Below are 24,946 nucleotides of genomic sequence, written 5' to 3'. Positions count from 1 at the left end.
CCGTCCCCGCCCTCTGCCGAACGCCAGTCCCCGGCAGGCCTCGCGCAGAGCCCGCCTTCCCGATGCGGAAGCCCCGCCCCCCCCGCGCTGGCCCCGCCCCCGCGCTGGGTTTGAAGGCGGGATTCGGCCATCTGCTGAAGATCCGCGGGCTTGTTCCACCGGCGCTGGTTTCCTGAGGTAATTTTAGTAAGACCTGCAAGCGGTGCCTGGTCCCGGGGGCAGTGAAGAGTGGGCTCGGCTGGTGCTGGTCTGGGCTCCCGGAGGCAGGGAAGCTGGCCGAGACCCGCGGTGGTTTTCTCCGCTTCCGCTCAAGTGACCCTAGGGCTTTCCTTAGTTCCCCGCCGTTCCCTGCCCTTAAGTCAACAACAGGCTGCAGCTCCCTGCTGGCTCCGGGCCTATTTTGGGTCACGACCAGTTTCAGATGTTGATGCAAACTACGATACGTTTTCGCAGAAAATGTACAGCCCGTGAGCTCAGAGTTCTGCACCAGAGTTCAAGAGTTTAAGATGTTCTCTTCACAAATCAGGGACGCTGACAGACCAACTTGCCTCGAGTGCCTTTGCGATTCAAGTGCGAGTCAAGGACTACTCTGCATATAAACGTACATGGTAATGCAGAGGGTTGCCGTTTATTGAGTGCTGACCCCATGCTCTTGCATTTTCGTAAGAATGTACATTTCGATTTTACTGTTTTGTCCTTTAAGCAACACTTGTAGGTAGGAATTCCAGTTCTCAGATCCCAGAAATAAAACTTAGGCCTTTCTTTGTTCTTCCCAAATTGAGCCAAGACTGGTGTTGGGCAGTCCTTTGTCTACTAGGAGGAAACTGAGGACTAGAACCCACTCAACCCTACTTGGTTCAGCAAGGCAATAATTCACAAGGAAGGGAGTAGTATGGTGGACCAAGTCCTCCTTACCCGATTGAGATGCCCACACCCGGACCTATGCTGAACTGTCTTACCTAAATGATACTTAAGAGAAAGCTTCAGCAGTTTTCTTTTTTCTTGTGAGCTGTACTAATTTACTTAGTCTAGAGGAGCTTTACTCATAGCAAATTGGCTAGAGGCAATGTCTTTGGCTGAGCCCTGTAATTTCTCTTTACAGACGTGTCCTTGAGGCGGCAGAACTTGGTCCAGGCCTTGAAGGGAAGGATTCAGGAAAAGCAATGTGAGGGCTTCCAGGTGAGAGAAACCGGAGTAAGAGGGCTGTGAAAGTGGTCCAGGAACAGGGAGTGGTTATTTTTATTCATTTGGTGAGAAAGCTGAAAGGAATTCTGAGCCAGATTGTGGAGGGGAGTTTAGAGTTCATGAGATACTGTAAAATGTGAATTGAGTGATACAGTGAGTAGTTAATGAGTATCCTTATGAAGAGTTATAAAAATGGTTTAAGGTGATTACTCTTGCAGGCTCTTAGGATGGTAGACCCATGTGGAGGACAGAAAGGAAGAACTGGAAAGAAAAAATAGTGCTATATCTTTCCATATCCCTTACTGTAGGTTTGGGGAAATTTTTTTATTCGTTTATTCATATGTGCATACATTGTTTGGGTCATTTCTCCCCGCTGGCTTCCCTCCAAACCCCCTCTCTTCCAGGCAGAATCTGTTCTGCCCTTATCTCTAATTTTGTTGAAGGGAAAGTCTGAGTAATAATAAGAAAGAGAAAGCGTTTTTGCTAGCTGAGATAAGGATAGCTATATAGATTCCTAGCATTGTTTCCATGTACAAATGTGTTACATCCCAAGTTGATTCATCTCTAACTGACCTTTTAACTGGTTCCTGATCCCCTTCTCATATTCCTCTGCAGTGGGGACAACAAATACTATCATGTTTTGGGTTTCTTACCTATCCGGTTTTGGGGAAACTTAAATATGAGTTACTTCTGTTCAAGCATAGACAGGCAAAGTGACTGAAGTGTGTGTGGGGGGGGGTGGAGTCAGTCAGTTATGTTTAATTTCTTAAGGTGTTATTCATCCAGAAAGTAAACTTACATAACAATATTTCTGTAAGTAAATTTTAATCGTATACTTTAAAGACGAATACTTAAGCAGTGGGAGAGATAGCATTACCAGAGGCTGTACAATGGATGGTGCTAAGAAAACAGTCAAAGCTGGATGCCAGTGACTCATGCCTGTAATCCTAGTTACTCAGCAGGCAGAGATCAGGAGGATAGTGGTTCAAAGCCAACCTGGGCAAATAGTTCCCGAGACCCTATCCTGAAAAAACCATCACAGAAAAAGGATGGTAGAGTGGCTCAAGTTGTAGGCCCTGAGTTCAAACACCAGTATTGCTACAAAAAAACCCCAAAAAACCAGAACATTACCAAATACTAGAGCTAGAACATTGACAGAAAACAAAAATTTTGGTAAGTCTAATCTCAGGGTAGAGGGAGAAGTTGGAGTTGGGAAATAGGGGTTGATCAGTGATTAGACAAAAAAAGGAAGAAACTGAAACTGGCTAGAAAGAAACTGAAACTATGGCAAGTCAGCTTCAGGTATTTCCTACTGCCAGTGAATATGTACTCCCCTCCCCCAAGTCCAGCTGCTCCTGGGAACTTGGCCATCAGAGTCCTAGTTGGGTGAGCCCCCAGAGAAGCTAGGGCTACATGGATCTGAGATATTTTGCTCCTTTCTCCCTCTTGTAGTTACTGTGAAAGGACTTTTTTCTAGCTCAACCAAATGCTATCAAATATGGTTAAATAAATTCTGGTGCAGTGTTAAGAAATAAATAATAGAGCTCTCTAAACCTTCTCTTTAAAATACACATATTTTCCTTTGGAAATTGGAAACTGCTACCAAAAATAGTATAATTTTGATGTATAATTATATAAAATTTGATGTATAATTATATAAAATTATATATTTGATGTATAATTATATAAAAGAGCAACAGCACTTCTTCCCCATCAGGAATTAAAAGCACTTCTAATATGATGACATATTCTCCCACAGGGTAGAGATAAGGAATATGATAGTCCCAAATGCCACATGCGTTCCTCTTCTCTATTTCCTTTGCTTTTGTGACTCAGCCATTCTACTGAAATAGTTCAAGCCCCAGTTTTCGGACTCTCATCCCAGCTGTTAAAAATTTCCAGCTGTAGCTGGGTGCTTGTGGTTCATGCCTGTAATTCTAGCCACTTGGGAGCAGAGATCAAGAGGATTGCATTTCCAAGCCAGCCCGGGCAAATAGTTCACAAGACCATATCTTGAAAATACCCAACACAAAAACAGGCCTGGTGGAATGGCTCAAGTGGTCAAGGCCTCCCTAGCAAGTGGGAGGCCCTGATTTTAAAACTCCAGTGCTACAATCAATCAATCAATCAATAAATAAATAAAATCAAAAAATATGAAGATGTGCAAGGAACTCGGGGGCACGATAGATACTGAACTTTTCGCCCTTTGTTGTTGCTTATGGTTTTCCCAGGCCAGTGAATCTTCAACTGGTTTTCCATTGTGAGTCCATGACTTTCATGTGTGACACACTCCTACTGTCATACTAGATTTTTACAAAAAACACTGATAAGATATTTTTCCTGATAAGATTTCAGTGTCACTAGATGTGAATGTCCACATGGTCATTCCTCATCAGTTATGGTTAGATGCTGATTCAGAAATGATTGCATTTTGTGTTTATTTTCTCCACTATTCAGGAGACTTTGTTAAAAGTTAATAAATTTGAGCTAGGTGCCAGTGGCTTAAGCCTGTAATCCTAGCTACTCAGGAGGCAGAGATCAGGAGGATCGTGGTTCGAAGCCAGCCCTGGCAAATAGTTCTTCAGACCCTATCTTGAAAAACCCTTCACAAAAATAAGGCTGGTGGAGTAGCTCAAGGTGAAGGCCCTGAGTTCAAGCCCCTGTACCACAAAAAAAAAAAAAAAGTTAATAAATTTTATAGAATAAAGTTAGTTTCTCAATTAGGATTATCTGTATATTATAGATTTTTATCTATATGTGAAGCAGATTAAATACTCAGAATCCATTTACTAATATGCAGCTCTAGCACCTTGTGTTGACAAGTTAAAGCTTTTTTTTTTTTTTACTTGCCCCATTTCCTCAATCCAATTCCCAGGCCTATCTATTATGAAACTTAGGTTGCCACATCTAGAATTATGTTTCTGTTTCTTTGTTTATAATGACTTCCTTGTTGATTAGGTATAACTCTGAGAGAATCATCTTTCTTAGGCCTGTTGTGGTTGATGTCAGTTTTGAAACCTATGATAATATGCCATTTTCCCCTTAAAGCTCATGATATTCTTACTTTCTCTTAATCTTTTTATTTTTTTTTTTCCCGATACTAGGGATTGAACTCAGGGCCTACAACTTGAGCCACTCCAGCAACCTTATTTTGAGATAGGGTCTCACGAACTATTTGCTGGGGCTGGCTTCGAACTGTGATCCTCCAGATCTCTGCCTCCTGAGTAGCCAGGATTATAGGCATGAGCCACCAGCACCTGGCTCCTCTCTAAATCTTTTAAGGTGATTATGTTTTTCCTTTCAGGAATATATCATTTGCCAAAGAGTTTTGCTGCAAAGTTTTCTGCTAAAATTCAAAACAAAAACAATGCTGTTTTTATCCTCAAATTCTTCAGTATATATTATTGTTTCACTTAGAAACTAACATATCTGTTTTGTACATAGTAACTTAAGGCATAGATAATATTCATGAAGAGGGAGACTATCAGTTAATCTGTTTTTGTGTGAAAGCCAACTCTAAATTTACTGGTTTAAAAAGTCAAATGAATTAATTGTTTCTCACAGTTCTGTGGTTGGCTGGGCACTTCTGTAGGTTTTGGACTCTTCACTCAGTGTTGCTCATTTGTCAAATTCAGATGTTGGCTGAATGATCCAAAATGGCCTCACTTGCATGTGTGATAGTTGGTGCCAGCTGTTGACTGAGATGCCTTACTTCTCCCCCCATGATCTGTCATCTTCCATCAGACTAGAGTCATAGCATGGTGGTCTCAGGGGAGGACTCCAGGAGAGCCAAATCTGATGCAAAACACATGTTAAAACTCTGTTTCTTTCACATTTGTCAGTGTGCCATTGACCCAAGCATGTCACATGACCAAGCCCACAGTCAGCATGAGGGTGAGCTTAGATGGCATCCCTTGCTGGGAAAAATGGAAAAGAAAAAAAAAAAAAGCTATTCTTAGAAGAGAGTTAACTTCTTAATAGTTGTGTTGGGAGAAAGAGGAGTATCAGAAACAGGAAAAGGGAACTAAGAGTTGTCATCAGTGCCTTGAAGTGAACTCTAACCTAAGAAATAATACCACAAAAGTGTGGCCAAGGTAGTACCACCAATGAACCAGTTAGGCAGCACCTGATGCAATAAAATGTTTTAATAAAAGCATTAATGATTCAGAAAGCACTTACATTTAATGAGGCTTTATAATTTAGAAGACATTTTCATATGTCTTGTTACATTTATCCTCAGGGTACTACATAAAATGTTCAAGATGGTATTGAGTCCCATTTTACAGTTGATTAAACCAAGATTCAGGGAGCTATGTTAACCTTTCCATGGTCATTACACTATTAGATAAAAGAACCAGGATCTAAGGATTTCTTATAACTATCCCTGTTCTTATTCTATGCTAAAACTTTGTGCAAAGAATAAAATGTAAGTCAAGCAAATACATAAATGTCAAGAAATGAGGCTTGAAATTTTATCAGACAGAAGGTAGTCTGAGCAAAGAAATTGATGCCCTTTTCATGTGTTTCTTTTAGTAGTAATTGATAGAAAGCTTATGTGAGATTGGATTTATTCTCTTCATACTTTTGAACCAATGATGGAAAAATGGGAAGCAAAACTGAAGAAAATTGAGGAACGAGCATCTCACTATGAGAGGAAACCATTGTCCTCAGTGTATAGACCAAGATTGTCCAAGACAGAGGATCCACCCTCCATTTGGAAGCTATTTCATCGACAAAACCAAGCTTTCAATTTTGTTAAAAGCTGTAAAGAGGTAATTACCTCATCCTTTTTTTTTTTTTTAAGAGCAACTATAGCTCAAGATTTTTTTTTAAAAAAAGGCTATCTTCCTTTCAGCCAATTTACTCTACCAAGAGAATATAATGGCAATCTTAGTATCACATGGTTTAGGAAAAATATCCCTTTGAATCATTAATCATTTTATACACACACACACACACACACACACACACACACACACACACACCTGTTTTTATTACTGGGGATTGAACCCAAGGCCTCACACTTGCTAGGCAATTGCACTACCACTTGAGCCATGCCCGAAGCCCCAGTTTATATTAATAATGAGAATGAATGACTTATTCATCCTAATTAGCTTAAAAAGTATGCATTGTAGGACTGGAGGCATGATTTAAGCAGTAAAGCACCTGTTTAGCAAGTGTGAAGCCCTGAATTCAATCCCCAGTACCAGCAACAAAAATAAAGTGCATCTTATAATGTGTGATAGCATTTAAGTGAATCTGTGCCTAGAGGAAGAAGGATTATAATTATTGCCAACACATAAAGCAAGTGGGAGGAAGGCATGCTTGATACATGAAAGCCCTGCAAAGAGCATGGTGCTCAAAAGCAAAACTGAAATGATCAAGCAGTAGATGTATGTTTAACATCCTGTGTTTGTTGGGTGCTTGGGGAATATGAAAAGATAAGGTTCATATATGAAATCTAACTGAAATATGCTAGGGTTCTTGTCATTGATGCTAGGTAGCAGCTCAAAGTGTTTAAGATTTGGGAGAGGAAATTTCTTCCCCTGGTGAGGAGATGCTCACTCAGATATCATCAGAATAATTTAGGAAATATAAGAAAAGCCTTCTCATTTTGTATAAATCTAATTCAGGTGTCAGAAGTTAAAATACAGATTCATTTGCACTTGGATTTTTTAAAAAGATGAGGTATGCTTGCCAGACTTGGCAATCACATCTGCAAAATTTATTTGAAAAAGATTTTTAGGAGGGTCAGACACCTGAGTCTTTCTGTGATTGCTCACACATGAAAATGAAAATAAGAGCCAGGCACCCTGGCTTACACCTGTAATCCTAGCTACTGGGAGGTAGATACTGGGAGGACCTCAGTTCGAGGCCAGCCTTGGCAAAAAGTTAGCAAGACTACATCTCAATCAATAAAAACTGGGCATGGTGGCATGTACTTGTCATCCCAGCTATGCAGAAAACATAAATAGGAGGATCACGGTCCAACCAGGCTGGCCTGGGCATAATTGTGGGACCCTATTTGAAAAATACCTAAAAAAAAAAAAAAAAAAAAAAAGAAACCTAAAGCAAAAAGACCTAGGGGTGTGGCTTAAGTGGCAAAGCTGCTAGCACAAGGCTCTGAGTTCAAACTCTAGAACCACAAAAAAAAAAGAAAGAAAGAAAATGAAAATAGTTTCAACAGCTACCTTTAGCTAAGTAGAAACAAAAGAAGGTGTACGTGTATCACTTATGCCTTTATTAGAAGAGGCTCTGTATGGTGGCAGCCTGACAGTTTATTTAGTTCAATGCTGTAGTAATCTGTAAAAAATTTATTCCATGTGCATTTTTATGTGTATTACAGAATTTTTAAATTAATTTCAGTCGAATCATTTATAGTAATGTTTAGGTAGTTTTGACTAATTTCATAAACTAAGAAATAAAACTGTCACAGGAAATTAAACTAGAGTAGTAGAATTAAGAATGGTTTTTTCCTTCTAACCTGGATAGTGTATTTGTTTCCATCTTTTTTCTTTTTTGTTCTTTCATTTATTTTTTTGTCTTGTTTTCATCTTGTACGTGTATTATCTGTATGATTAAAAATGAATAAATGTAAATAGATTTTGAATGGTGTTTTTAACAATATAATGTTCATATTCCAGTTTCTGAAGACTTGAATGGTGAAATTCTTTTTTTAATTTTATATTTTGCATTATTTTATTTTAATTAGCGTACATTGATAGTACCAGGGGGTTTCAATGTGATAATTCCCTAGATGAATACAGTGTACTTGGAACAAGTTCACCCCCTCCCTTCTGTTTTTTTACCTCCCCCACTTCAAGCAGTGTTTGTTAGGTTTCATTATGCTGTCTTCATGTGTGCACGCAATGTACTTCTACCCTCTTCACTGATAAAATTCTTTATGAACATTTTGTAGCTACAGATGAATTTAGATTTGGGTATCACACATTTTTTAATATTATTTTAAATTTTATCCAGAATGTGCATGTGTTTGCTTTGGAATGCAAAGTGGGAGATGGACAGCGTGTTTACCTTGTAACAACCTACACTCAACTTTGGTTTTACTATAAATCCAGGTAAGTAGTTTGTAACAGAACAGTACATTAAGCTAAAGGTTGATTTCTTTGTCTAGTAGTTTTGGTGAAATTAAGTGAGGCTAAATTGACATTCACAGTTTCTGACCACATACAATTTATGCCATCACTATCAGTATTGAGTTCTGGAGTTCCCTTGTCTTAGCAACACTCAGTTATCTCACCAGGTGTGGGAGGAAATCACACACATGCGTGTGCACACACACACAAACACACGAGTGTATTTAAAGGAATTTTGTGAAGTTTCTCTTTTGCAAGAAAATATTATAGTGTACTATTAATTATAAGTGAATGCTTACCTTATTAATTACCTAATAAAGAAATATGTGCTTTATCTGAGTGTTGTATTTACCTATTTCTTAGACCTGAGTAATGTATAGGAAAGAAGAGTAAGTTAATATAGATGCCCTGTATTAATGTAAAATACTTTAATTATAATTTTGCTCAAGTAGTTTCAATTACAAAACTAGATTTACTCATGTTTGTGTACATGGAGTACCAGTTAGAGGTGAATTAAAGTTTTTAATGTGACTGATGCTGTTTTGCTGAACCTAAGTCTCATCTTGCAACATAAATGTTGTACTGTTATAGAATTCATGTGTGCACCTGAGTTGTATTTTCAGATCCTGTACTACTGTGTCACATGATACAAATCTCTCATCACTTTTTATTCTTCAAGTTATTACTGACCCTTTATTTGTGTAGAACAGCACTCAAATTTCACTTAGCCCAAATTATCATTTACATTTTGAGTCATCATGTGCAATTATGTATTCTTATTACATGGCAAAGTCATTTCTCCCATGCCAGCAAGGATATAGCTGCAAATGTGAGCATTGGAAGCTTATTGAAGTCAGGTGATTCAGATTAGCGTCTTTTTTTTTTTAAAGCAGTTTTTAAAATGTCATCTTCCTAATAAAATATAAAATTTGAAAATTCTCATGGAAAAGTCATGGCATCCCAAGAATATGTGGTCTTGGGACTCCCAATTTGACAAAGAACAGTCTTTTCTCAAACAAAATTTATTTCTTGATGATACCACAAAATAGAGGCATTACACAGTGTTAAAGTCATCTGCGAATAAGTAACACCATAAGACTGACCTTATTTCCCAGTTAAACAAATCAGAGTATGATTGTTATATCATTTTTAGTGGAAACTCTTGATACTGTGAGCCATAACTTATTGTGGACACATTCTCTTTAGTAATTTATTATTTCATAGTTACATATAGCTAAAGCACAATCAACACTATATTTGAGATATTCCATGATTTAAAAGGTATAAGAAATAAATCTATCAATCTTGAATTACTTAATTTAGAAAAACTCTCTTGCACTGTTACGAAGTTATCCCTGAAAATGCTGTGTGCAAGCTTTATTTTGATTTGGAATTTAACAAATTGGCCAATCCAGGATATGATGGGAAAAAGATGGTTGCATTACTAATAGAGGTAAGTGACAAACTCAAGTTTTTGTTTTATATCTTTCCATTCATTTCCTCATTCACTTACTCATTCATGAATCCAGCATATGTCATATAGGTTCTGTATTTTTCTTCCTTTTTCCTGCTACTTTTTCTTTTGACTTTCATTTTGTAATATTATTTCAAGTAAACTGTGAAAAGAGATGAAAACTCAACTTGTGTCCACATATTTTATAATATTGCTATATCTGGTTAAAAATATTTGAGAAAGGTGACAGCTTGGGGATTTTCTGGTTTTAAATTATGTATTAATTCTCTCACTTCCATTATAAATAGCAAGCTGTGGTCAAGGTCTGTGATTTTCACTTTAAAGCTTGGGTTCTGAGACAAAGTTCAAGGAGACTTTGCTAAAAATAGCAGCAGAATTTTGACCTGCTGGGAGTTTTGGAACTTATATCTTGTGCCTTCATAAATGAGGAAATTAAGACCTGCAAGAGACCAGTGCCTCCATAGGTCTCATAGCTAGTTATTGGCAAAAACCTAGTCTAGAAATACAGGTATTTCTGTTTTCTTCTGAGAGAAAAAAGTGTAGTTATAGTATTTTATTTATTTTTTTTTAATTTTTATTTTTTTATTATTCATATGTGCATACAATGCTTGGGTCATTTCTCTCCCCTGCCCCCACCCCCTCCCTTACCACCCACTCTGCCTCCTCCCTCTCCCCCCTATAGTATTTATTTTAAATTTTGTTGTATCAACCAGGAAGTCACTGAAAAGAGCTTATGCAGTTAAGTTATATTGGGATTGTTTCTAAAAAATTATGATGGTGTTACATGAAGTTATATTACAATTGTATTGACTATTATTTGATCTCAGAGTATGTATTAACATCTACTGATTATTTTTTCTTTTAGTGTTAACTGACTAATAATTTTATAAAAATAATTTTGGAACTTTAAAACTACATCCAAATTAAAATTGTTGTGATAAAGGATGTATGCCAATTACATGTTTGATTTTTAATTTATTTGGAAAATGGGTGCAAGTACTTTAAAATACATAGAGAATGTTAGCTTTCTCCTGGTTTGAAGCAAAATATAGGTAAAATCCTCCTTAATCCTCAAACCAAAACCAGTTATACTTTTCTGAAGATAGCCATTGAATCCTTTAGAATAAATATAAATGCTTAATTTCATTGTAGTTGGTATGTTGGGCTTCATTTGGGGGTAGTGGGACTAGAGTTTAAACTCAGGGCCTCACACTTGCTAGGCAGGCACTTAACCACTTGAGCTACTCCACCAGCCCTTTTTTGTGTTAGGTATTTTTGAGATGGGGTCTCACAAATTGTTTTCCCGGGCTGGTGATGAACCACAATCCTCCAGATCTCTACCTCTTGAGTAGATAGGATTACAGGCATAAGCCATAGGTGCCCAGCTCATTGGACTTAATTTTTAACCTTAATTATGTTTTCAGTAATTCATAAATACTGATTTTTTCTGGTGTGCAGGACTTCTTATGTAGGTTTTCTGTGGTTTGTGAGGAAATAAGATTCAGAGATTTTCACACTTAAATATGGTAGGACTATTAACAAAGTAGCACATTCTATTATCAACACTAGTATAAAACCCACTTGTAACACAGATTAGTAAACAAATGTTGCAAAAATATTTAAGTGTTTAAATTTTTCTCCCTAATTCCTTGTATCACCTTACTCAAATAAACCTTGAACAAGTAACCTGCAGAAAAGATTATGGAAATGGAAGTTTAAAATTATATAACATTTAAAAACATACCATGTTGCTAAAACAGTTCATATTATTTATTTCATACAATGCTTTGATAAATAATTATCTTGAAATTAGTTTTATTTATTGGTTATTTCACCTATAACAATGTTATAATGTAAGTACTTTTCATTTGAGTCTGTTTGAAGAAGCATAAATTAGGTTAGCATTTATCTTTAAATTAACAGCTAGTTAATAAATAACTGATTATTAACAAGTGGCTGTAATGTCAATACCCTTTGGCTCAATGACATAAATGATAAATTTTGATAAGACCAATTAGGATGAATTCTTGTGCAAAAGCATTTGTCAGGTAACATTGCTCAAGGTAATCATCTATTTTTAACTTAGATTTATAACTTAATTATTTAAATAGCTATACACATTCTATTTAAAGTTTAACTTGGGAAAGCATTTAGGGGAATTGGATTACTTATATTAGCTAAAAAGTCATTAAGTTTATTCTCTATAGCTCCAAAGTATGATGGAACTCTATTCATCTATCAAAAAATTTTCTTTTCTACTAGGTTTGAGCTCTGTGCCTGGGCTCTAGGAATACAATGGTGAGCCAAGAGAGACATGGTTTCTGACTTCATAGAATTTTTAGACTAATGGAGAATAATAAGTTAGCATTGACTTAGCTGCCATAGGCAAGATCCAAAATTAAAGTGATTCAAGCAAGAGAGAAACATGTCTCTCTGATGGAACATCCAATGTGGTTCCACTGTGTTAGGGATTAGATTTCTTGCTTTGCTATTTCAAAAGTGTTATCTTCTTCACATTGTCCAAAATTCTACATTCTAGTCTGTAAAAAAGGAGAAGGGAAGGGCATGCCCCTACCTTTAAGAGTATAACTTAGAAATGGCATACTTTCCTTCTTTCACATCCTGTTAGCCACAATTAGTCACATGGCCACAGCGTGCTATAAAGGAGTCTTGGAAACAGTCTTTATTCTGGAGGCCCTCTTATCTCACTAAAAATCAAGATTCTATTTCTGCAGAAGAGGACAGATGTTGGGAGATACATTCTATAATACAGAGGGAAGAGATGTCACAATAACACAAATTAGTGTAAAATTTCAGCTGTGTAAGTACTACAAAGAGATAGAATGTATAGTGGGAATTTGATGTAGATGGGAGCCTTCTCTGAGAAAGTGAGAATTTACTAAAGAAAGTAAGCTCAGATATTGTGAAGGGGACTTTGTTCTAATAAAACAAATAACAATGTCAACAAATACAATGAATTGTGTAACTAGTAGGTATCTAGGTAGCTGGCAGACAATTTCACATACATTTTGCTAGTTAGTGTGCCAGGCCCTGTGCTAACTCCTTATTCTCATTTCATTCCTTATAACAACTACAAAAGTTAGGTTGGTATTATTCCCAGTAGCAGTTGAAGAATGCAGGGTTGAGATTTGACCAGAATCACAGAGCTGGTGGCAGAGCCAAAACTCAAACTTACTCTGTGTGACTGAGAATGTTAGACTTCTAGCTGTGTGCTTGCTTCCTACTATCAATGTCAGCAGAGGCTATATACTTACAGGCTGATATGGGCTCAATATGAATAAGAAATTTTCTAATGATTAAAACTATAAAAAATGAATTAGTGACCTTTAACTCAAAAAATACTTAAAATACGATTAAAAATATTTTAGCATGATTTTAGAGGTTGCTATGTGAATTGACTTTCAGAAGGCCTTTTTAATCCTGAAAATTTAATCCTGTGGATTTAAAAAAAATAAACATGCATAATAACTTTAAAATGAGTTTATTTCAATTTATATGTAAATTGGTTAGGATTATTATATTGTAAATATTCTGATATCTCGAACATTTTGTGTGAGCTGGTGGTATGGCTCAAGTGGTAGAGAATTTGTCTAAGCAAGTGTGAGGTCCTGAGTTCAAACTCCAATACCACCAAAAAATTATTTTTTACTTTTTTTACATTAGTTAAACTTATTTGTACCAAGATATTTGAATTTTGCTCATAAAAATTTTAAAACACAAGCCTTGAATGATTTACATTTTACTTATGTTGTTAGCATGTTTGTAAAGCACTTCAAGAGTTATTCAATGTTCATTGTTCAGCTGAAGATGTTTTCAACTTGGATTCTAGCACTGATGAAAAATTTAGCCGCCATTTAATATTTCAACTCCATGATGTAGCATTTAAAGATAATGTTCATGTTGGTAAGTACACTGCTTTTTAAAAAAAACATGGAGTTATATTAAAAACTCCTATATTCCTATTCCTCTTGAAATTTTATAAGTATCAGTTTTTATGCTTGCTACCTTATCCTAAAAAAAATAAAATGCGATAGTTTATGTTTTCAGCATTTCCCCATAGTTCTTGATCTGTTCTAGTTTAAACTGCTCACAACATCTGTGGAATTAGTGCCTCTTATCATAGATACTGGGCTAGCCATGTGTGCCCTGATAATTGTTTCCGTTTCAATCAATTTTCTGGATAATTCATGAGCGGTCCTTTCATTTTAAACCTTATCTGGATTTCTGACCTTTGCTTCAGCCTTGAATTAGTCTTAGCTTTGGGACTTAGGTCCCAGCTCATATCAAGGAAGACTTGCTTATTGTTCCAGACAGACTTTCAGGGTTAGAATGAAATCTAGATGTATAAGCCTGAAAGTGTAACCAGAATATTTGTTCCATAATTGCACATTTAGAGAACTGGCTCAGGTATAAAATGAAATCAGTCCACAGGAGAAACAAAAGGCAAAATACAAATACAAATATAGATTTCTGAGTACTTATTAACGCAGGGATAGGACAAGTATTCCTAGCTCTAAAGAGCAGACAGTTAAGTGAAGTTCACGTAAGAGGCACCCATTTCAGAGTTACAAGTATCATAACCACTTAGGGTAAAAGGCATGAACATAGTCACCAAAGGGCTGGCATAAATGTTAGGAATCTAAGTGCTATATTAGGTTGTATATACCTAATATACATATAATATTAGGTTGCATATACCTAATATAAGTATGTATATATGTGTACATACCTAGCGTGGTATGTACACAAGGCTCCTGTTATCTTCCTGTTTTCTGTTCACTTAGCTGGACATTGCTTCTCTGTTTCTTCCTGTCATCCCTTAGATATTAGTAATCATAGAATCTATCCTTGACTCTTCTCAGTCTGTTCTAACACTTGATGTTCACCCACTGTTATGGCTTTGCTTATCATCAGTGTTGATGACTCTCAAATCTTACCTTTAACTAAGATTGTTCTAGACACTAGACTTATATAGCCATCTACCTACTAACCATCCCCACAGACACTTCAAACTCAGCATGTCCTACACCAAGTTCCTCCCTTTCCCCCAGACCTTCTCCTGTGATGTATGTCAGCAAATGGTACCCAGTAGAAGTATTGGTGTCATAGTCAACCTCTGAATGTTTTACTCTACCTGCTTATTCAGTCAGCTAGCTACAGTAAGCTGATTTTATCACTCGTGTGCCTCAAATGCTTACAGAGATTATTGTTTGCTTTCAGGAAAAAGAGCAGATGTCCTTTCTCCACTTTTTCCTCTCACTTAGCTCCCGCCGTAGACATGCTTTTCCTAGTCCTTGAGCCTTTCTACTTTCTGTTGCTGCTGTCTGAATAGACATCCCTCTGATTCACCTTGTCTATTAAAGCTCACTGTAGATCCCAAGTCTTCTGAGAAGCTGTTTTTGTCATGTCCCCATCCGTAAGGTTTAGGTTGGTGTTCTGGGTTGCAGGCAGTGTCCAGTGCTTATTGTGTCAAAGCATTTACCACTTCCTGAGGTAGTTTCCTGTTTTGTCTTCTCCTCTGTCTCCTTAATGCTTCTTTATGGTAGGGGCTGTTTTTTATTCACTATATTATTTTCAGAGCTTAGCACATATTAATAATATTGTTATCAATATAACAATAGCAATAATAAATATAAGTAGCAGTTAATAATTATTTGCCAAATGAATGCATAGATGTAAGGCAGAGTGAAAGTAGAGTCCTGGACAAGATCTTTCTTTATCTATTCCTCTTTATTCCTCATAGTGTGCTTTCTGACTGTGGACACGAGGTTAGAAATCAAGGCTCTGTGGCTAGGGAAGAAGGGGAGAATATAGATACTTGTCAGGTAACTAGCAGTTTCTGCTGCAGATATTACTCAGTCTGGGCTTTGGATAAAATTCCATCATGTGGACAAAGGTAAGAAAGCTTTCGTGGCCATAGAGAGCAGCATAAACAAAAGCACATAAATGTGACTTTGTGGCTGATTTGGGAAGCAGTGGATAGTCCAGAGTAGCTAAAGTGAGAAGCAGTCAGCCTTCATAAAAGGCACAGGGTCCTAAGTAGTCTAAATGCTCCCTTCAGTTACCCTCCCTCAGTATACCTTGTGATGACATTTCAAGTTACTATTGTCAGCCTTTCCGAAAGAGAAATTAGGTTAAGTGTAAGAGATCATAGAATTGACCTGTGAAATACTTCTGCCATAGTATCTGAGAGTTCTATGCTTAGTTCTTTTGAATTTTTCCCAGCCAATAAGAGTCCCTGACTGGTGAGGAGTGGGGGCATTGAGATTAGATTAGGGAAGGAGACAGCAGAGAAGTTTGCTGGGAGACAGTGTACATGCTGGCTGGCTGACCTGTGTGTAAGCTTCCTGCCAAGGATCAAAGGCAGGCGGGCCTCTTTAGCACTACAATTATAGCTTTCTTTGCAACCCAGGCTCACTTCTTTCATTGCCTAGGATGTCACTTCTCTTACTGCCTAAGGTCAAGTAGATTGTGATTTTAAGTTTCCAGGAAAATTGATATCAATTTATGCTTACATTGTTTTGCTGTCCTTTGATATGTCATATGGCTCAGTGTTTATTTTTTCTTCTTCATTCTAGAAATAATCATGTCTATGTCAAATGGTTTTGCTTTCTTGTAGTGTTTAGTGTTTACAATCACTGATTTTTTTTTTTTTTGAGACAGGGTCTCACTCTGTAGCAGAGGCGGACCTTGAATTTGTAATCCCCCTGCCTCTGCCTCCTGAGTGCTGGGATTATAGGTGTGGACTGTCATGCCTAGCACATTTAGTGATTTATAAGAAATTGGAGCAGCATGGTGGCATATATCTGTAATTCCAGCACTCTGGAGGCAGAGTCAGGATTTCGAGTTCAAAGCCAGTCTGCATTACATAGCAAGATAAGAAAGGGAGGGAGGGAGGGAAGAAGGAAGATAGATTTGTTTCTTTAAATAGAAAAGAAATTAAGTCTAGACGTGGAATCATTTAAGTCTAATTCAAAGAAAGAAATTTTTTAATTTAGAGCATGCATATGTTAGGATTTAAGGATTTAAGCCTTTCTGGTAAATAAAGTGACAAATAAACCCAGACTACTCCAGTTCTAGAGGTTAAATTAAGTTTTTCTTAACTCATTTCATTTATGAAGTATTGTGATTCATGAAGCAATTAATAACCAAATTATTAATTGATTTCATGGTTTAAGTAGCACATGTGATCTTGAAGAAGTTGCAGATTGCCTTACAAACTTTCCCTGGTACAGATAGAACCACTGCTGTTCAGAATACATGGGATAAATGCTGGAGTACAAAATGAACTCAGTTGCTTTTGTTTTGGACTTTAGCCCTGAGGCCATAGTTCACCTGTGACCATTTGAGGGAGAGGCAAGATTAGCAGTGACCTTGGAGCTGTCAATTCAGGGTTCCTGGGGCATGGTGTGACAATTTTAGGAGCCATAAGAGCTGTGAGAGCTTTGAGTCCTGGAGGGCATGGCAGAGAGCCTCTCAGAGCTGGCTGGCAGCACAGTTTCCTCATACAGACCCTCATTGCTTAGTCAATGCTTATGAAGATCATCCTACTTTGTGTTAATAAAAGGGTGCATATTTGGTGACAGCATGTCAGGCTCAGGCCCATACTTGCAACATGCAAATGATTTGTTTACAATTGACCCTACCCTCCTGCCAATGGGAATAGAAAAAGTAAAAGATGGCACAAAATGAAGGAAGTAGTAAGAGAGGCATGTTACAGCTTACAACAACAACTCACTTTAAAAATAATAATAAATAAGCCTTACTGTGTAAAATTGCCCCATGTAAATTTGTGCCTAGATACTAAGTTATGGTTTGTGGAAAAGAAGAATTAGGTTGTAATCATATGCTGCCTCTTTTCCTTAGGTAATTTTGTGAGAAAAATTTTGCAACCTGCTCTTCACTTAATTGCCAAGGAAGATGATGACAGGATTCAGGAGACAATAGACCGTGAAGTTTCCCATTTTTCTGAAGAGCCATTAAAACAAGGAATTTCTTGTAACAAAATGTTCCCAGATAAGGCTGTAGGAAAGAATTCAGAGACACTGGAGGGGCTCAGGTCAGCTGAGCAAACTAGTCCAGATCTTTCATTTCTAGTTGTGAAGAATAGCACAGGAGAAAAGCATCTTTTTGTGGATCTGGGTGAGTAACACTGACAGCTGTCTATGAGACTGGCCTGTACACTCTGTGGAAGGCAAGTCAGTGCCTGCTTGTCATTATGCTTAGGTTCTTGCTGTCCCCACTGCTCCACAGTGACAATGCAGGCCATCTGCAGAATGCGATCAGTGAGTTCAGGAGCTGGGAATGGACTGGTTTCCATTCAGAGAGTTTGGAGAGGTGTCTATGGAGCAGAAGCTCCAGGCTTGCTTGAGCTCCAAAAGAGAATGATTGTGGCCAGCTGTGTTCTGAGGACAACCACGGGATTCCTGTCAAGAGAGTTTTGACAGGGGACAGTTGACCCACACCCTCTAATGCTGGTGAGAGGTTAATTAATGTAGGTTAAATTAATTTTAAAAACAGACACAATATAATATGGTGCTCGTGGCAAAGTAAGGCTGAGCACTTTCTTTGTGGAAGTGGCAGGCTTGTTGGTCGTGGCAGGGGCCATTGCATCAGCTTTCCTGCTACAGTCAAACTGGTGACTTCTTCACTCCAGCTAATGCAGGTTCTCATCTCCAAATCTGAGGATGTAGGAAGCGCTTAGTTGACAAGACCACAGCCTGATTCAACACAGCCAGTCAAGACCCTAATGCAATGACTCCAATTTGGTGAACCAAGCCTCATTTTTAATACTGAGATCGTAGCATGTGACTTGAGAAGCTCCAAGAGCACCTTCTGTCCATAGACTATTTGAGCACTGTACAGAGTCAGTGTTTAAGCATTGAAGGGGAAGTATGTGTACATTATAGGCAAGATTTCCAGACCCAGAGCAGGATTAAAGACGTGCTCCCTGCTGTGTTATATGCCTTTCTAGGGCCCCTGACAGTGAAGTGCCAGGATTTGGAAGTATGGTCAGATACATGCAGTGTACTACTGGTTTGGGTATGAACAAGCATGTGAGATATGAGTGGAGGCACATTCTTCTAAATGACAAGGTTCGTCTAATTAGCAGAACATCAGCTCCAGGTCAGATAAGCTTACAATAAACTAAGGAAAATGTGTACCAGGAAGTTGATACAGAAATAACAGCATTGGCTAATAAATACTCTACCCCAGAATAAAACCCTCAAACAGGATACCCTAATTCATGAAAGTTCGGTCCTTAAAAGTTAGGTTCTGGGCAGACGGAGAGGCTCAAGTAGTAGAGCGCCTGCCCGTCCAGCAAGTGTGAGGCCCTGAGTTCAAACCCCAGCACCACACAGATACACACAAAAAAATTCCTAAACAGCAAAGAAATTTCCCTTAGAGCCTTGAAAGACATATTTCAACACTATATCCAGATTTATTTATATTCCAAAAGAGGGTGGGCAATCATTTCTTATACTCTTGAAAAGTTCAGAGATTTAATAGTACATGCAAATATGTCTTAAAAGTTATTGAAGTATAATCCTCATGTAGAAAACTACATAATTTGTGAATGTCTGGGCCAGTGAATTACTACAAAATGAACACACTTGTCACCATTCCACCCTAGACAGGAAAGATGGCCCAGACCCCAGGACCTCTCCATGTCCTGTCCAAGCAGTAACCTCTTTCCCAAAGTAACCACTATTCTGTCCTCTTTCATGATAGATTAGTTCTGTCTTTTTATATATTTTTTATAATTGAAATCATGTAGTATATGTTCATAGCATGCTTTTTCACCCTTTTAGTGATGTCTTTGGTGACTAAACGTTAACGTTATAGTGGTGATACTCCAGCATATCAGTGTATTCCTCAGTGGTGGAAGTTTCTTCTGCTTCTCTTGCTTGTGGTTTAGAGGACTTATTGTTTCACCTTTTTATATTTAGAACTACAGTCCACTTGGAATGATTTTTGCTGATTGGGTGAAGAAATCAAATTCATTATCTTAGCACCATTTGTTGACGTAACTGTTGTTTTCCTACTGCTCACTGCCACGTTTGCCATGAATCCAGTGTCCATACATACTTTGGTTTGTTTCTGGACTCCGTTTTGTTCCATTGTTCTATTGATCAGTTTTTGTGCCAGTACTACACTGTAGATTTAAGTCTTCATATCCAGTAAAATAAGTCCTCCTGCTTTATTTTTTGACATTTCTTGGTTATTCTTGACTTTTTGTGCTTCCATTTAAAATTTAGAATCAAGTTTTCACAACTGATGGATTGCAATGACCTTTGAGGTTACTTGAGGAGAACTGACACTTTTATAACATTGAATGTTTCAATCCATGCACATTTACTTGTGTTCTCTAGTTTCTCTCCATAATTTTTACAATTTTAGAAATCTTATACATCTTTTGTTAGATTTATTCATAATATTTGATTCTTTTGATGCTTCCCTTTTCTCTGGGATTTTACACCACAAATCCTCACTGCTTGGGAGCTCTCAACAGTCACAAGCTTTTTTATTTCTGGTATTTTGTCTAGCTTTTCTACTTGTTCTCAGTTGGAGAAGAGTTGTCCTAAAATAATCCAACTTGTTATTTCTGGATGTGGAAGTCTTTCATGTCAATTTCAATTTATCTTTATATATTGTCTTAATTTTACATACAGCTGTACATAGAAAATAATTCTTTCTAGAGTAATTCTGTACAAAAGTAATTTTTTATTTGCTGCCTATAAAAAGTCACAGAAAACATGCATTCATTTTTAAATTAATTTTTGATGTAGGAGTTTATACAAGAAACAGAAACTTTCGACTGTATAAGTCATCAAAAATAGGAAAATGTGTGGCTTTGGAGGTCGCTGAAGATAACAAATTTTTTCCTAAACAGTCAAAAAATATTTCTGAAGAAAATCAGTATTTCCTCACTTCCTTGGTCAGCAATGTGAGGTATGTAGTCATTGGAACTAAATCATCCTGTGTTCATGTATATTAGTTAACAGTGAGCCAGGCACTGGTGGCTCACACCTGTAGTCCTAGTTACTCAAGAGACAGAGCAGGAGGATCAAGGTTTGAAGCCAGCCTGGGCAAATAGTAAGCAATTTGTGACACCCTATCTTGAAAAAACTCATAAAAAAGGGCTGGCAGAGTAGCTCAAGCGTAGACCCAAGTTCAAACCCCTGTACCACAAAAAACAGTGAAAGGCAGTATATATTGCTAAAATCTAAGATGTGTAAATTAATTTTGCTTAAGAAAAAGAAGGTTCATCTTAAAACTCTCTTTTCTCCGTTAACTGAAAAGTAATAGAGCTAAAGAGCTATTTTTAACCACTTAGTTTTCTCCTTATTTTTATTTATTTATTTATGTATTTTGGTGAGACTGGGGTTTGAACTTAGGGCTTCGTGCTCACAAAGCAGCCAGTCCCTCCGCCATACCTCCAGTCCATTTTGCTCTGGTTATTTTGAAGATGGGGTCTCAGGCTGGCTTGAACTGCGATCTTCCTTAAGTAACTAGGATCACAGGTGTGAGCCACCAGCATCTTACATTTTTTATTGTATTTCATGTACTGTCTAGTTTTCTAAAATGATTATCCTTTCTGTAAAGAAGAAAACACTTGTATTATTTTTGAAAATATAATTACTGTTAATGTCTCATTTTCTTTTCACATATATACATACATACTTACAATTTACATATCTCCTTTATTCAAAAAATATTTCTCAGGCAGCAGGTAGAGCTTTGTGGTAGAGCATTTGTCTAGCTTTCTCAAGGTCCTGGATTTGATCCCAGCACTGGCCCCACCAAATAAATTTCTTGCTTATATGGTTATGTTACCTGGTTTTTCTATTCAACATTGTATTGCAAATACTTGCCAACATTTAATTGTAAATAAAACTTTTGTATTATGGTGATATAATTAATTTTTTGTCAGATCTATTGTGTGCATTCAGGTTCTATGTTTTGGTCAGTTTTTAAGTGTGAAAGTCATCTTCCTTCGTTTGCCTTAACTGGGCTGGCAATTTTGTCAGAACTAAATAGTGGTTGACAGACTAAATCACCTTTCTTTTGCTATGATTCTTTTCAGTTTGCTTTCCTCAAGTATTTCTTAAGGAAAAACTTCTATAGGCATTAATTTTAAGAATAAATATTAGAGCAGGCACCAATGGATCACGCCTATAATCCTAGCTACTCAGGAGGCAGAGATCAGGTGGATCACAGTTGGAAGCCAACCTAGGCAAATAGTTCATGAGCCCCTATCTCGAAAAACCCTTCACAAAAAAAGAGCTGGCGAAGTGGTTCAAGGTACAGGCCCTGAGTTCAAACTCCAGTACCACAAAAAAAAAAAAAAGAATAAATATTAGAAATACATTTATGTAGGTAATGTGTGTGAGTGGAAAGATAGATTTTTTTTTTCCCATGTAGCTCTGTTTTCTTTGTGCTCCACTGATAAAGTATCCCAGAAGTAAGGTTAAAATCTTTTTTTGGTTTTGTTTGTTGAGACAGAATTGCACTAGTAGCCCAGGCTGTCATCTAACTTTCAGTCTTCCTGCCTCAGCCTCCTGCATACTGGGATTATAGACATGTACTGCCACACCCAGCCTTTCTTTTAAAGTGGAAATAATAATAACACTTATGGAGGTGCTGACAGCATTAAGTTAAATTATAAAATAGTTACAACAAAACATTTACATATTTACATAAACATTTACAATATTTGCATAAAACATTTGCAACAGTGGCCAGCACATGCTATCTGCTCAGGAATGGTAGTTGGTAGCAATAGCAGTACCTGCAATTCTGGAAGTAGTACAGTAGCGTAAAAATTCTGACTCCTGGGCTGGAGGAGTGGCTCAAGTGGTAGAGCGCCAGCCTAGCAAGTGTGAGGCCTTGAGTTCAAACCCCAGTGCCTTAAAAATTCTTTTTTCTTTAATTGGGAAATTAAACTTTCTTTATGGGCAACTGTGGCATAAAAATGCAACTATTTGGAATTCAATTTCTTCTCTATAATCATGCCATTTTAACATAATGTTACTTTGTTTCTTTTACATATTTTTACTTCAGATTCTCAGATACTTTAAGAATTCTAACATGTGACATACCTCAAAATAAACGAAAGAGAGCTGAGTATTTTAACAGAACCAGCACTTCAGGTAATTTTAAGAAAACAATTTCCTATCAAAATTTAAGATATAAAATCTGTTTTGCCTTTAAATTCTTAAATTTTAAGTATCCATATCTGGTGGTCATTTAAAACTATCTCTAGGTTACTACTCCAATGGGAATATTGTAAGAAAAAGATGTTTATTAAAATATTCTCTAATTTTCATTTTATGATATTTAAAAACAGACAAAAGTAATTTATGTTGTTAATATAAACATATCTCTTTCAGCTTTCTTCCCACAAAGGCTAGAAAATTTCCTGTTTAAACTTTCCTACAGCAGTTTCCTATTTAACCCCACTGAACTTTGCCTGCATTTCCACTGTATGGAGAGCTCCTTCTTTTAATGGCCGCTGTGTCTCATGGGACGCCTCTGTCATGGCTTAGCCGTTCCCATACTGAAGAACAACAGGGGTTTTTTTCCCCTTAAGATTTCTAACATAAATCTTCCAATAAACATTTTTATTCACATATTTTGGTATGATATCATAGTAGTGAAAAACAGAAAACAATCTAAAGGTACAGCAATCTAAAGGTACAGAAAACAATCTAAAGGTACAGCAAAAATAGATTAGTTGCATAGTATGAAATACTCTATAGCCACTAAATTTAGATCCGTAAAACCTAGCCTACATATATAGAAGACACCCACGTATGATATTAAGAGAAAAAATACAAACTAAAATTGTGTGTTTGGGGCTGGGATACACTCAGTGGTAGAGCATCTGCTCAGCATGCGTGAGGCCCTGAGTTAGATCCCTAGCACAGCCAACAGCAACAACACACACACAAGAAAATAAACTGTATGTATGGTGTGATCACAAGCTCATTAAAAATGTGTGTAACATTTTCTTACATGTTTATTTTCTTCTGGTTGCTTAAGATATATTTCTTGACATTAATTTGGAGTTTTTCTGATTTCTACACTAATTTTTTTCCAAAATCTCTGTTTCTCTCTCTTCTCTCTCTCTCTCTCTCTCTATATATATAAATATATATATACATATATATATGTGTGTGTGTGTGTGTGTGAAATATAGACTTCATTGTAAGTAGAGTTCTTATCTTTAAAAATTGAGATTTTAATGGATCATTCTAAATTATGACAGTAGATTCTTACATACAAAATAAACTTGAATTGTCAGTGCCCTCTAACTAATGACCACAGGAGCACAACTATAATCAGTGAATTTAATTTATTAGTCCTTGAAGCAATGGAGAACCACAGGCATCTTAGTAAGAAGGAGTTAAAAAGGATGCAGAGGACCTGGGCCTGCGTTAGGTGATTTGGGGAGTATGCAAAGGAGCATGGGTTTGTTCTGAACTGAATGTTGTCTGCAGTTGATTAACTTAGTAAATCTTATCTACAAGGAAGGCAAACTAGAGGGAGTTTAAGGCTGTAATTGGTAAAGCAGTAGTAGCTGTGTTAGCCAGGATAGGGGGTAGTATCTGGCCATTTTTTTTTATTGTTTTATTTTTCATAAGTGCATTGAACGCTTGGGTCATTTCTCCCCCATACCCCCACCCCCTCCCTTACCACCCACTGCGCCCTCTGGCCATTTTTGTGTTTTGGAAAATATGCTTGTTTTGTCTGTGATTATAAAGAGGTCTTGTTTTTGTCTTGAAGTCCTCTTGCCCAAGAGTGGTCTTATCTGATGTTGAAGTTCTGTGAGGTGAATTTGTTTTTTAACAGGACAACCAAGACTGAGATAGGAGAGCCAGGCCAGCTTGTGGCAAGACCCAGTATAGCTGATAGAGTTAGGCAGCTCCTGAATGTGAGGGTGGCTTTTCTCTTTCAGAGTGAAGAAAGCAGTTAAAATTGTGAAAACTGGTTAACATTTGATCTAATTGAGGATTGAATTTTACCTGCATCCTTGTAATAGACAGAACCCAGGAACTGACTAATGGGCAAAATACAAAAAAAAAAAAAAACCCAAAAAAAACAAAAATTGAGTGGTTGTAAAAACTGAACTGTACTAGGTAATAATTTAATCAAATTGTAACTT

The 24,946-nt window shown here is 37.1% G+C and overlaps 1 protein-coding gene across 11 annotated transcripts in view; it reads left to right on the top strand.

Annotated features, from left to right (window-relative positions):
- Window positions 1-92: 92 nt before the first annotated feature.
- The window catches only part of Primpol (primase and DNA directed polymerase), a 33,054-nt gene continuing 8,200 nt past the window's right edge, over window positions 93-24,946 (top strand). For 2 of the 11 annotated variants that reach the window (XM_074054867.1, XM_074054863.1), the window contains exons 1-9: window positions 93-177; window positions 1,103-1,179; window positions 5,719-5,957; window positions 8,167-8,264; window positions 9,606-9,735; window positions 13,533-13,680; window positions 17,644-17,919; window positions 20,568-20,730; window positions 22,843-22,931. In XM_074054867.1, coding sequence (XP_073910968.1) covers window positions 5,778-5,957; window positions 8,167-8,264; window positions 9,606-9,735; window positions 13,533-13,680; window positions 17,644-17,919; window positions 20,568-20,730; window positions 22,843-22,931 — 1,084 coding nt within the window. In that variant the 5' untranslated portion in view covers window positions 93-177; window positions 1,103-1,179; window positions 5,719-5,777. The other 9 variants (XM_074054865.1, XM_074054866.1, XM_074054864.1 and 6 more) reach the window with 9 other exon arrangements.

This window comes from Castor canadensis, chromosome 14 (assembly GCF_047511655.1).
Source record: "Castor canadensis chromosome 14, mCasCan1.hap1v2, whole genome shotgun sequence".
NCBI lineage: Eukaryota > Metazoa > Chordata > Mammalia > Rodentia > Castoridae > Castor > Castor canadensis.
Note: the sequence above shows the minus strand (reverse complement) of the source record. Positions and strands in the feature narration are given on the sequence as shown.